At 37.5% G+C, this 12,108-nt stretch overlaps 1 protein-coding gene across 1 annotated transcript in view; it reads right to left on the bottom strand.

The window, feature by feature from the left end:
• MDN1 (midasin AAA ATPase 1) overlaps positions 1-12,108 on the bottom strand; it is a 109,698-nt gene that overhangs the window by 866 nt on the left and 96,724 nt on the right. Inside the window, exons 91-101 of the mRNA XM_026726729.2 lie at positions 11,159-11,260; positions 9,470-9,671; positions 8,452-8,625; positions 8,058-8,212; positions 6,170-6,250; positions 5,514-5,632; positions 3,804-3,978; positions 2,500-2,573; positions 2,285-2,399; positions 1,176-1,239; positions 364-506 (exon numbers count right to left, since the gene is read on the bottom strand). Coding sequence (XP_026582514.2) covers positions 364-506; positions 1,176-1,239; positions 2,285-2,399; positions 2,500-2,573; positions 3,804-3,978; positions 5,514-5,632; positions 6,170-6,250; positions 8,058-8,212; positions 8,452-8,625; positions 9,470-9,671; positions 11,159-11,260 — 1,404 coding nt within the window. The remainder of the gene's footprint in view (positions 1-363; positions 507-1,175; positions 1,240-2,284; positions 2,400-2,499; positions 2,574-3,803; positions 3,979-5,513; positions 5,633-6,169; positions 6,251-8,057; positions 8,213-8,451; positions 8,626-9,469; positions 9,672-11,158; positions 11,261-12,108) is intronic.

Raw genomic sequence — 12,108 nt, 5'->3', positions numbered from 1 at the left:
TAACTTTTCTTACAATCAAGTAATATTCTGTGTACACTTGCTTGTGTTAAATCAAATGAAAATGGTCAGGAGGACAGCACAAAAAACAAGATTTTTCTCTTCCTGATAATTATGTTCCCCCCCCCCAACCTTTTAATTTTTACAGTCACTACTTGATTAACAACCTCAGTTAGCAATCATTTGCAAATACAGTATAATAAATGGTTATAACAACAAGAGCAGCAGCAGCAGCAGCAGTAAAAAGCTCTTTCTACTGCTACCATTTGAAGGGTAACTTAGTACATATCTAATATTATAAATTTATAACTATATATAACATGCTTTTTCATAGTTAAATGTAGCACAGATGCATATATAACTTACCCGTGAATTAGGATTGTCCAATATTACAAAAATAACGAAGATATTTGCATTCTGCACAGATTGAACAGCTGCTTTGACATGTTCCTTGCCCTCAAGGAAAATACCTCTTCCATCTGATACTATTAGGAGTAACTGAGCAGTTTCTAGTAAGAGATATATTTTCAATTGTTAATAAAGCCCTGAATCAAATATACAGAAAACAAAAAATATTCCAAGAATTTATAAAGGCTCTGTACTGCCTAGTATTTTAAAAAATGAAAATGTTCTAAAAATGTATTGTCTATATAGGATAAACTAAATGGACTCTAAATAATTTTTTAAAGTAAAACATAATATTGATGAATATCTTGTACATAACTGAAGAAACAGATCTTAATCTGTCTAGTAATAGAGTAATGATTTGCTTTTATTTACTTTTGTATATTGTATTTTATAATACTTTATAACTTAATAAAAATGTTTAAAAAATGAATTGAGGAACTAAGAATTCAAATGTTTCTTCTTTAGAACATTTATTAAGAAGTACTATTCAACACAACATTTTTAAGTTTAAACATTCCAATAACTGAGTTACCCATTTCAACATTGTTCCAGTGTGCAACAAGGGCCATTCTGTTTGAGATGTTGTGACCTTGAATGCTAGGCACACCTTTATCAACCAATCAGCAACTACAGACTCTTATAGTCAATGAGATTTTATTTATTTATTCAGTTTAGAAGTTGCCTGATTCCAGAACAACTCGGACAGCTTTCACTTAAGGTATGCTACTGCGTGGCATCAGTGATTATAAAAAAAGGAGTCAAAGACACACCTGGATTGATGTTTGAAGACAAGTGTTGTGCTGCAGCAAACATATTTATTGATGATTCTAAAAACTGTTAGAAGAACACAAAAAACAAATATTGTGAGAAACAACCTCTGCCCTGAAACTGTCACACTGATTCTGTGACAAAGAATAGGAAAATGCCCTAATTTGAATTATACACGTTTAAGACTATATTTTTCCAAATTCTATTTGAAGCATAGCAGTAAGCGTTATTTCATTTTGAGATGGTTTCCTGATAGAACAAAGTAAATAATTCTTTTCCTCAGCAGAAATTAAGCAATACCCTGGGTTCCATTTTGTTAAGAGTTACTGCAGTCATTACAACAACATGGCAAAGGAGCCATTTCAGTGCTGAGAATTCCTGTCACCCTCTCTACATCCAATAAGGAATTGATCATCCCAATTAAGGCCACTGGACAAGAAGCCAGTAAGTAAACACAGTCTCTTTTATTGCCATAATGAAGGCCTGAACAGAAGTATGTCTCTGTCCTTGGTTGTGTTTACTTCTGGTCTTGCTCCAATTATGCTCCAGACACTGTTTCTGGTGCTTCACTTCTAGAGAGGGTCACGGAAAAGCAACAGCCAGGGAAAAACTCCCCATGCCCCCATTGGAAACCAACTGGGGCAGAACAATGAAGCCCATCACCCTACAGAGTTCACAGATGGTTCTTAATTGTAACCAGATCAGGGGTGATATGACCATGATGATGGAAATCCCTCCTCTCTCCAGAATATCAGTTGCTCAGGGAAAATGATAAGATCTAAGGGGTTACCACCATTATGATTTGGGCCCAGTATTTGAGACAAGTCTATGGTTATCATGGGGAACATGAACTCCTGAGGCTTATCACAACCAGCACCCAAACAGGTAGAGTGAAATCCCGAGGCACCAACAAGTGGGGAAATACTTCATTTGACTTATGTGCTACCCATCTCATCTAAAGGCTACTTCCACCATCAACCCAAAGGCAATTCTAAAACCTTGGGGAAGGATCTTGCCATTCAGCTTGTACACCAGCAGGATCTCAGATTTGTCTCTACAATGCAAACAGATGTAAGGCAATGGACAACATGACCTTAAGAAGTGATGATACCTGAGCTAGCTTAGTCTTCTTTTGTTCAAATTTGCAGAGCTGTAGTACTCTTGCTCCTGATCGGTCATTGAATTGTTCATGGAATGGATGTAGCAGCTGAACTGTCTCTCCAAAACTAAAATAAAGTGAAACGTATTTTTAAAAACTGTGTCCCCTGCAAGAATTATATTAATTTTCATTACTGAAAAGTCAATAAAGGTTTAAGATATTCTTACCTACATACTGCAATTTGTCCCACTTCTAAAAGTGTCAATGCATTCCCAATCACTGCTAAGGATTCATATGCAAGCTACAGAGAACAAGTTGATACAGTTGGAGTTCATTGGTGAGTAGGTTTAATAGTAACTATTATCAGTAGGTTTTAATATAAACAATTTGGTACAGAATTAACATTTAAACTGCAAAATTCTAAAAATGTTTGCCATCGATAAAACCTTTTCTGAAAGCTTGTGATGCCACATACTTTCACACAAACTCTTCAAGAAATTAGAAAATCACAATGACACTTTCTTTAAAAACATCAAGCATCTCAAGTACTAAACAGTCATTGGGGCAGAAGCAGAGATGTCTGTACATCCATTGACGGGCAGTGAGATATTTAAACTCTGAATGAGAACTGGCATTTGAGAAGCCCCAAGTAGCAAAAGCACGAGAATGACAGAATGAGCCACAGGCAGTCTTCAAGTTACAATGACAAAGGGGACAAAAATTTCCATTGCTAAGCGATGCAATCATAAAGCACAACATCAAGAGACTGTATTGCTTAATAGCAGCAATCATCACAGTCCTGGTTGCTGTTGTTAAGCAAATCCTACAGGTCATGTGCCAAGGATCCACCCTGATCCAAACCACTCCTGGCTTGATCCCTTTCAATCCCGAAGTTTCATAAAGTGGAAAACTCTGTCCTCTTCAATTGCCCTTGTGGATGCCTTGTACTCTGCTGGCTTTGCCATCACTACGCTTGCTGGTCCTGCTGGCGTTTCCAGCCTTGTTACCCGCAGCTGACCTTTGCTAGCTTTTTCCTGCTGCTGCAGATGAGCACACCTGACCTGGCCCTTCAGGAGTCCCTTCCTGGCCATGCTTGCCCTTTGTCCCAATTTAAGCATGGCCTTGTCCAAATCAGGCACAGTCTTCTTTCAAGGTTTTGGAAACCGGCAGAGCCGGTAAGGGCAAGGTGGCAGAAAGATCAGTGAGCGCAGGGGAGCCAAAAGGGCAGAGATTGGTGTGTGTGTGTGTGTGTGTGTGTGTGTGTGTGTGTGTGTAGAGAGAGAGAAGCATTTGGGAGAAGTGCCCCCGTGAAGAACAAATGGATTGCCCCTAATGCCCAGGTTTTCATCATGTAACCATGGGGTGCTACAACATTTGGGGTGTTAATTATCATATGTTACGAATCCCCATAACTCTGAATGGCTGCCTACGAAATGGCCATAACAATACATAGTATAGGAGGAAACACAGAACAAATATAAATGAATCCAGGCCCATAAGATCAGAATGTTCTATATTTAGAATTTTTTACCTGTTTAGAGTGATTGTCTACCATGCTGGCAGAGTCATCAAGGGCCAAACAAATCTGGTATTGCCGTTTGCTGGGTTTGGTCCTTCGTAACCATATTTTATCTTTTCGGAACTGGCTTGCAATGTATGGAATTACTTTGCGCATGTTCAACCTTTTTCCTGTTCTATAATCACCTCTGGTAATTGGGAACATTCAAAACATTAACACTATAACACAGTGTTATAAATATCATAACACTATGACATATAATATTTATCACAAACATAACATTTATGAAAATAACCTAAGCAGAATATGAGTTTTGCACAACTCAGCAAAGATTTAATTATCAGAAATATTGGCTTAAGATTGTTAGGAGAAATTGTTATAGTTCTACATATGTGGTTATTGTATATATGCACTTGTCTGATAATAGGAAAATGTGATGTTGGTCAAGACAAAGGGTTGGAAATCATTTTAAATATTTTTCGCAGCTCTTCTAAAAATAAAAACCTAGGGAGAAATCCAAAATATTAGATACAAATTGCAAAAAACTGTTGCTATTGTTACTTTCCAGATAAACAGAACCATGTGTTATTTCTGCAATCTCAATTAATCTTGCAATCTGAATAAATTGTGCCAGCTGAGCCAACATTGATTATGCATATTTTACTCTGGTTTAGTTTCTGAAGAATATTGTCTTTCTGCTCTCTGTTCTTAGGCTCTGAAAGTATTTATTCAGACATCTCTCTGAAGCACAACTTACAGATTGGTAAACATATCTTTACTAGCATAAGGGTTAAAACTTTTTCAATAAAAATAAAAGATAAAAGATTTAAGAATATGCAGATTATACTGTCAAACTATACAGTCTTGTTGCAGGTATACAAACTCCAAGCACATATAGATTTCAATCTGCAAATGCTTATACTAAAATAGTTAAGCTGTTGTAGTTAAAGGAATAAGACTCTTGGATCATACTAAAATATGGAATACGGCAATACATAAATGCAGTCAATAATTAAGAATTAATGCACTTGAAAAAGTGATAATAGCATTTAATCAAGATACATGGCCATTGGACTCAGAATGTTAATTCAACTGACATTTTTAACGTGCCCATTTAATGAATACTGGTGTCCTTGTTTAGTGACTATAACTGGTTCTGGAGAAACGGCTGCTAAGTGACATGGTCGCTAAATGAACCATGTGAGAGAGATGGTGCAAAGATCATTAATTGCTGCCATCTCATTCAGATAAAGTTCTCTAGTGCAGTGTCCAGTGCCCAACTGTTCCCCTCCCCCTTTTTTTTGTCTTCCTGCAGGATGAAGAGATCGCTTAAACAAACTGTTTTTCTGAGATGCTTTTCTCTGCAGTGCAGTTCTTCCTTAAAAAGGGCTAACCTCAAGTTCTCCTCTGGGACTTTAACTAAATAAGATTAAAATTAAAACTCTCCCACAACTAGCACTGCTGGTTGAAACTGACTAGGCCTTAATCAGTTTCACAATGACTTTTGTTGTCATAAATGTCCACACTTGTTACAGTGTTTTCTTTTATTATTATTTGTGTTTCTTGACCTATTTGCAAACAGTCTTGTTCATACATATATATGTGTGAATAGCTGAGGCAGTTCCTAAACAACATTGATTTCATTGTGTTATGAATTTCACTATAAAACTCTGTTCTGCTGATCAAACTGTTTCGCTGGTTCCTCCTTTTTGCTCTACTTACTTCAGCTTGGCTGCCTGAGTTGGTTCCAGGAGGAGTCGGAGCTGCTCACAGAGCTGCTGTGAAAGAGGTTCAGTGAGCAGAAGGTATCTCTGCCACATCTCTTCGGCAGCTGCATTCCCCTACAGGTACAAGACAAAACCCACGTAATACCCATTAGTTAAAAAGTGGTGATGGGACCCAGACTGTTTATAAAATAACAGGTTTTTTTTAACTACAGTACTAGCAGTAATGCAGAATACACATCCAGGGTGTCTATGAAAATTAGTATTTGTTCCCAGTGTTGGTGTATTAAAAATACTAGATGTGTCCACACTTCAAGCTTCCAATATTTATTTAAAAAATCCAGAAACACCTTTGAATAAAACAGCGTTAAGAGTACATCATTTCTTAATACCTTGATGTCAGTAATTTAGTAATTCTCTCACAGGCTTTCAGATGTAACATTTAATACTTATTTAATGTAAAGTAAGTAATTTGTTGTACAATTTTATGATTATAAAAAACGGCAGTTACATACTGCAGAAGATTATCAGGACCGCCACACAAATTTGAGACAATTAAGCAATAGTACTTAACATGACTTCAAAACAAGATTTATTTACCTTTCTCATTAAAAAAAATACACAAGGATATCCTTAATTAAATATGTTACCAACCTCTAAAGGATTTCTAATCTTCCAGGCTTCAAGCTGCTTCTCTAGTTCTTGCCTTAGTTCTTCGGGGTTTTTAAAAATGTGCTTAAAATATAAGAAATTGGAATAAGAATCCAGCAATATGAACAGATTAGTTTTAGTGTGAGGTAGAAATACTCCTTCAAAGGGTAACATTAAGTTGTGAGAAACCTTTAGAAACCTTTAGGATGCTCTAGATAAATATAGAACGTGACATTTCTTCTCCAGACCATTTCATTCTGCCAATTCTGAAGGTACTCCAGTAGTTTTTTGAAAATTAATCCTCTGAACTGGAAAACAGGTTATCTTGGAAACTAGTAGTCCAAGCTAGAACAGCCAGCCTGACTTCTGGAAAAGTGCTAGATCATCCCTAGAACACCATGATACAAAACAGTAATGCAACATTCCTGAATGATATGGGTTTTATCTCACGTTATCTATTGTCCTTTCTCAAATCTACACTTTGTAGAAACATTTCAGCAATTCTGCAACCCTGTTTTTACTGACTTGCTCTGATTTTCTGTTACCATCTATCCTTCTAGATGGTAACAGGCTTGTCAAACTCCTAGCCTGCAGGGCCGGATGTATCATGTGCTGGCCACACCCATTCCCAGTTTAACGAAGGGGAAAAAAAGTTCCAATATGTCATGTGATGATACCGTGATGACTTGAGTTTGACACCCCTGTTCCAGAATAAATAGAAATTCAGTAGAATAAATAAATTTTGCAGTAATCTGCCAGTTTAGTTCCCTTCTGCAGAAAAATGGCTTAAACTTCTAACAGGTCCCCATGATTTTTAACATAATACAAGAAGTCAATTGAGAAAATCATTTACCACAAAGAGCTGTTATTGAGTGATATATTTTTTATGTTTTTAATGTAATAGAAATTCAATAAAGTTTATTTTTTTTTAAAAAGAGAAAACCATTTACAAATTTGGAAAAAATATTGTCACTAATGATTACATTTAGCCTTCTCTCCCTATCTTTTCTTTTATGTATACTGAGAGTATTTGCACCAAGACAAATTCCTTGTGTGTCCAACTACACTTGGCCAATAAAGAATTGAATTCTATTCTATTCTATTCTATTCTATTCTATTCTATTCTATTCTATTCTATTCTATTCTATTCTATTCTATTCTATTCTAATATCCACTTGAATCAGGTGATATAACTCAAGGGACTGCACCAGTATTTGAGGCAGCTACAGGCTGGATGAAGCTGATGAAGGTGAAAATGAGTCTTGATCAGAATGCTGAAATTTTGCAGCTCTATGTCTCTCAGTATTCCTTATCTTCAGGCATTGTTAACTTTAAATGTATTCGTAAAATTCCAAAGAGCCAATTTGTAACTATAATTTTTACAGATGTATAATAGTAATGAAAGCAAAGCAACTTTATGCCATTTTAACGTAGATATCTGACTGTCTCTGTATAATGACTCTACAAGGTGAAGTAGTAGCATTAATGTCTTTTGCTTTTGTCATAATTTTATCTCCCCATCTCAATTCCAACCATTGGCAGGTGAAAGTCCTTCCCAAATTTGAACCCTATTGATTCTACATCAATGGTCCCCAAACCTTCTGGCTCTATGGACCAGCAGCAGCAGCAGTAGGGGGAGGGGGGACAGGGGATGAGTTTGAGTGCTGCCCTTTGCTTGCGCAAATGGTATGCTGTTTGCATACCCCAGTTCCCAACAGGCTGTGAACCAGTACCGGCTGTGGACTGGGAGTTGGGGGTCCCTGTTCAACATCACCCGAAACTGTAATCCACAACAGCCTACAACTACTGCAACATTGTGATCGCACTAAAATTTGTCTACTTAAATCAATTAGCCCATCATTTGGTTTTAAAAATGAAAGCTGTCTTCTACCTGTACGTTAGGGTCCTTCAAAAACTGATGAGCGGTATGAATAGTAGACTGCTTGTTTCGGTCCAACTTTACTTCTGACAGTAAAGAGTTTGCTTCTCTTTCTTCAGCATCTTCAGAATTAGGAACTTGGCTGTCTGCCTCTATCTGCTCAGGTCCTAGGATTGAATTATACACACTTGCTAATTACTGCATACATCCATATCCATTCCTGTCCTCTACTTTGGCTCATTTAATACATAGCCATAGCAATGTCTTAGATAAAACTAACAAATTATTATTCACTAGTATTAACTTATTTCATTAATAGTATTTTTTGTGCTATTTCCACAAACATACAGGAAGCTATTTCTTTAAAAAAAAAAAGAATTCTCAAGGCAAGAAGTTAATGACTTACCAGATTTGGAAGCTCCAGACATTTTTACTTCTGGATTCAGTTTTTCTACCTCTGAAGTTTTGAGTTCCTCAGCAGAGTGATCTTCTGTTTCCATAGCCAGATCTTCAGAAACGGTTTCTTCGCTGTCTTCATTAACAGGTAAAATTGATTTCTGTTGTTCTTCACTTGCTACGTCTGGTGGGGAGATAAACCAATACAATACTGTTTTCAGATCATATTAAAAAAAATTACAAGAAGTTCTCCAGCATCAGCACACGAGCCATCATAAAAACCGGAGCCGATCTATTAACAGTCTAGACACAAGCATGGCATTTGTGAAGCAAATTGTCTTTCCTCCTCGAACCAGCCCAATGTAGCAAAAATAAATTATGGCTAGCAGTTGCGCACAAAACATAACACAACACTATACATTGTTAAATCAATATTAAGTCTCTTTAATTCAATGAGATTTAAATTTGCACAGATGTGATACTGGGACTGACTTGTAAGAGGCAACAGGAGGGGATGTGTACTTCAAAAGGTTGTGAAGAACACATTCTCTCCCCCCCCCCCAAGGATTTCATTTAGTTTACATTTCAAGCTAAACAAAATATTAAGTTAGTTATCATTGCTGTTTTATTTACAAAAAGTATTTATCATTTTCTAAAATGATTTAGAATTAAAAATATTCTCTAGTAACCAGTTTAATACCTTTCTCTTTCTGACTACATTAGCAATTACCATTAGATAACAATGCCTGAGGATTTTAAGGGTCACACTCAAGGCTTAGAAAGGTTTCATGCAACCCCACAATCTTAAGATATAGAGCATTGTAGACTAAATTGTACAGCATTAGCTAAGGCAGAATGAAAAATACATTTCTCAAAATAAACCTAAAGTATAAATGAATGTAAAAGGAATACAACACCCAATCGTCACATATCTATTTAGTGAAGAAATGTATATGTTTTTCAAACTATGATGCCATAAAGAGCTTTTCATTATTATTCCATGTGGTTTGTTGTGAATGTTGCCATACCGTAGGTCTGGGCATCATAGGATTCTCTGCCTTGTTTAATATGCTCAAAGGTGTCAGCTTCCACCTGATGTTGCCCTGGCTGAACTGGTGTTTCCTCTGCTTTCTGGCTAGACTCAATAGTTCTCAGTCGCTTGTGAACAGGCTGGTTCTGATCTCCTGTTGTGCGCTCGTTGTCAGCTTGTCCTGGCTTTCTTTTATAACTCTGAAACACAGGAAAGCACAGCCAGTTAATTTTTCAAGGGGATGAGGCAAATGCAAATTCTATTCAGGCAAAGGTAATATAAAGGTCCTGTTCCTTTAGAAAAAAAGAGAAAAGAATTTTAGAGGTGCATAAAGATGACTTTAGGGGCTACTTGAAAAGCCAAAAGGAACTGGGCAAACCTCTGTGGCTTCACATTATCCACTCCTTAAAATATCAATTTTGTTTGTTTGTTTATCTATTTATTTATTTATCTTGACTTGTACTAGGAGGTGATTTGCACAGCAGGAGAATCTGGCCTGCAGGTTAATCTTGTTTGCCAGGCTCCAGATGGGGTACCTGCAAATCTGTGCAAATAAGCAACTAGACCAAAGCCAGATGCCCCACAAATTCTGGTTTACTCTATCACTGGCTCTCTAGTTCAAGTAGAAGCTTTGCTCTTCTTCTTGCCCAAGATATTTTTAGGCTGAGAGCCTTCTGTATATGAAGGTTCATACAACATAGAATGTACATTGGTTTGTTTTTTTTAATGAACCAAGACGAAACACCATTTAAAATTCTAACTCTAAATGGTATATGAGGAAAAGATAGAGCCAGAACGAAGCCAGTAAGAGACTGATCTGCATGGACTACCGGGCTATTATCATTTTCATACATGTTCATCCTGCTTCTGTTTCTAATAAATATTGTACAAAGTTTGTTTGATTCTGTATTACTTCTAGATCAGGGGTCGGATTCAAATTTTTAAACAACTGGTTCTGTTGGTATGGCTTTTTTTTGGCAGCCCCCCCACGCTCCATTTTTGGCCCTTCTGGGCTTCAGGGAAGCCTCCTGGTGGGGTTTTTTTGCTCCTAGAAGGCTTCCCTGGGATCCAGGAAGGCAAAAAATGGAGCCTGGGGAGGGGGGAGTGTGTGTATGTGTGTGTGTGTGTGTGTGTGTGCTGTGCTCCCTCCCTCCATGCTCCTGGGCCTCAGGGAAGCCTCCTGGGTGAAGCAGTAAGACAGCGAGCGGAATCCCGGCACAGCTGTTCGTCGGGAGGGGGAAAAAAAGAAATATCTTAAGGTATGACTGGGCAGGGGAGGATGCGGTCAGGCATGTGCACGATGTCACGCATGCACGATAAGGACTGACTGGGCTGGAAGGGAGTGAGCGGGCTGAGAGGGGCAGGGCCAGCCAGGGGCACGATTTGCTGGTTCTCCAAACTGCACAGAATCATAACAACCGGTTCTACAGAACCGGTCTGAACCGGTAGAATCCCACCCGTTCTAGATGCAGTTTCTCTTCAAATATGTATCAGCAAATTCTGATACCTTTTTCAGTTCAAAACTTTCTTTAAACACCCAAGCAGCACGAGAGCCAACGAATAATTATCAGTCCCTTATGTTTAGTTTTTCTTTGGCTTTCCATTAAAGAGTCTTCAAAGACCATTAGTATAGGAGCCTCCAATTGTAAAAGAGTAATTTGCACATTTCAAAAAAAAAATAAGACACCTGGGTATTTTTTCTGCTTTGTTTCTGTGAAGCTAGATGTGCCATTAGTTCAGATTCATGTCCTTCTGGCTGATTTGCATCCGAAGTTCCACTCCCATGTTCCTGAAATAAGACATACAAAGTAAGATCTTGTTTGCAAAAACACATCACAAGCTTATTAAGTTTAAAGCCCAAACTACATTATCTTTGGAATAGAGACGTACGTTAGATTGTGGCTCTGCAAACAAGCCCATCTGTCAATTCTAGTGCTGCACCATAAATTCATGGAATATAATAAGTGAAGTCTGGCTCATAAGACAGGGAAGAGATCCCTAGTGAAGTGTGAAGTATTAAAAATAGATATAATCCATAGTCTTTGGCAAACACAAGCATGGTTTGGCATGTATATTTATGACACAAAGCCCTTTCAGCCTTACTGGAGCAATTGATTAATTTAGCAATTTGAGGATGGTAACCAAAGGGAATAGTCAATGAAGTTTAAAAAGCACTGTATATACAAAGAACAGCTATAATACATTCAGTCACTCTTATAAACTATTTCCCTCTTAAAGTGGAAATATGCTTTCCTCTTACTGGAAAATGGATGCTGGTATCATCATCTACCCTTATTTTCAGTGTTTTGAGGCCTACTGAAGAATATGAACAGATCCAATATTCTCCAAAATACCTGAGGGCAAGACAAGTAATGGATGGAAGCTTAACAAGAGACATTTAGTCTAAAACTAAGGAGAAATTTTCTGACAGTGAGAACAATTAATCAGTGCTACGACTTGCCTCCAGAAGTTGTAGCTGCTCCTTCACTGGAGTTTTTAAAGAAGAGATTGGACAACCATTTGCCTGGAATTGCAAAGGTTCTCCTCTTGCTTGAGCAGAGGGTTGGACTAGAAGACCTCTAAGGTCCTCTCTAACTCTGTTATTTTGCATTCTATAGATCTACAAAACTCAAAGTC

The sequence above is a fragment of the Pseudonaja textilis genome, chromosome 1 (genome assembly GCF_049901715.1).
Source record: "Pseudonaja textilis isolate UNSWEBS1 chromosome 1, rPseTex1.2, whole genome shotgun sequence".
Lineage (NCBI taxonomy): Eukaryota > Metazoa > Chordata > Lepidosauria > Squamata > Elapidae > Pseudonaja > Pseudonaja textilis.
Note: the sequence above shows the minus strand (reverse complement) of the source record. Positions and strands in the feature narration are given on the sequence as shown.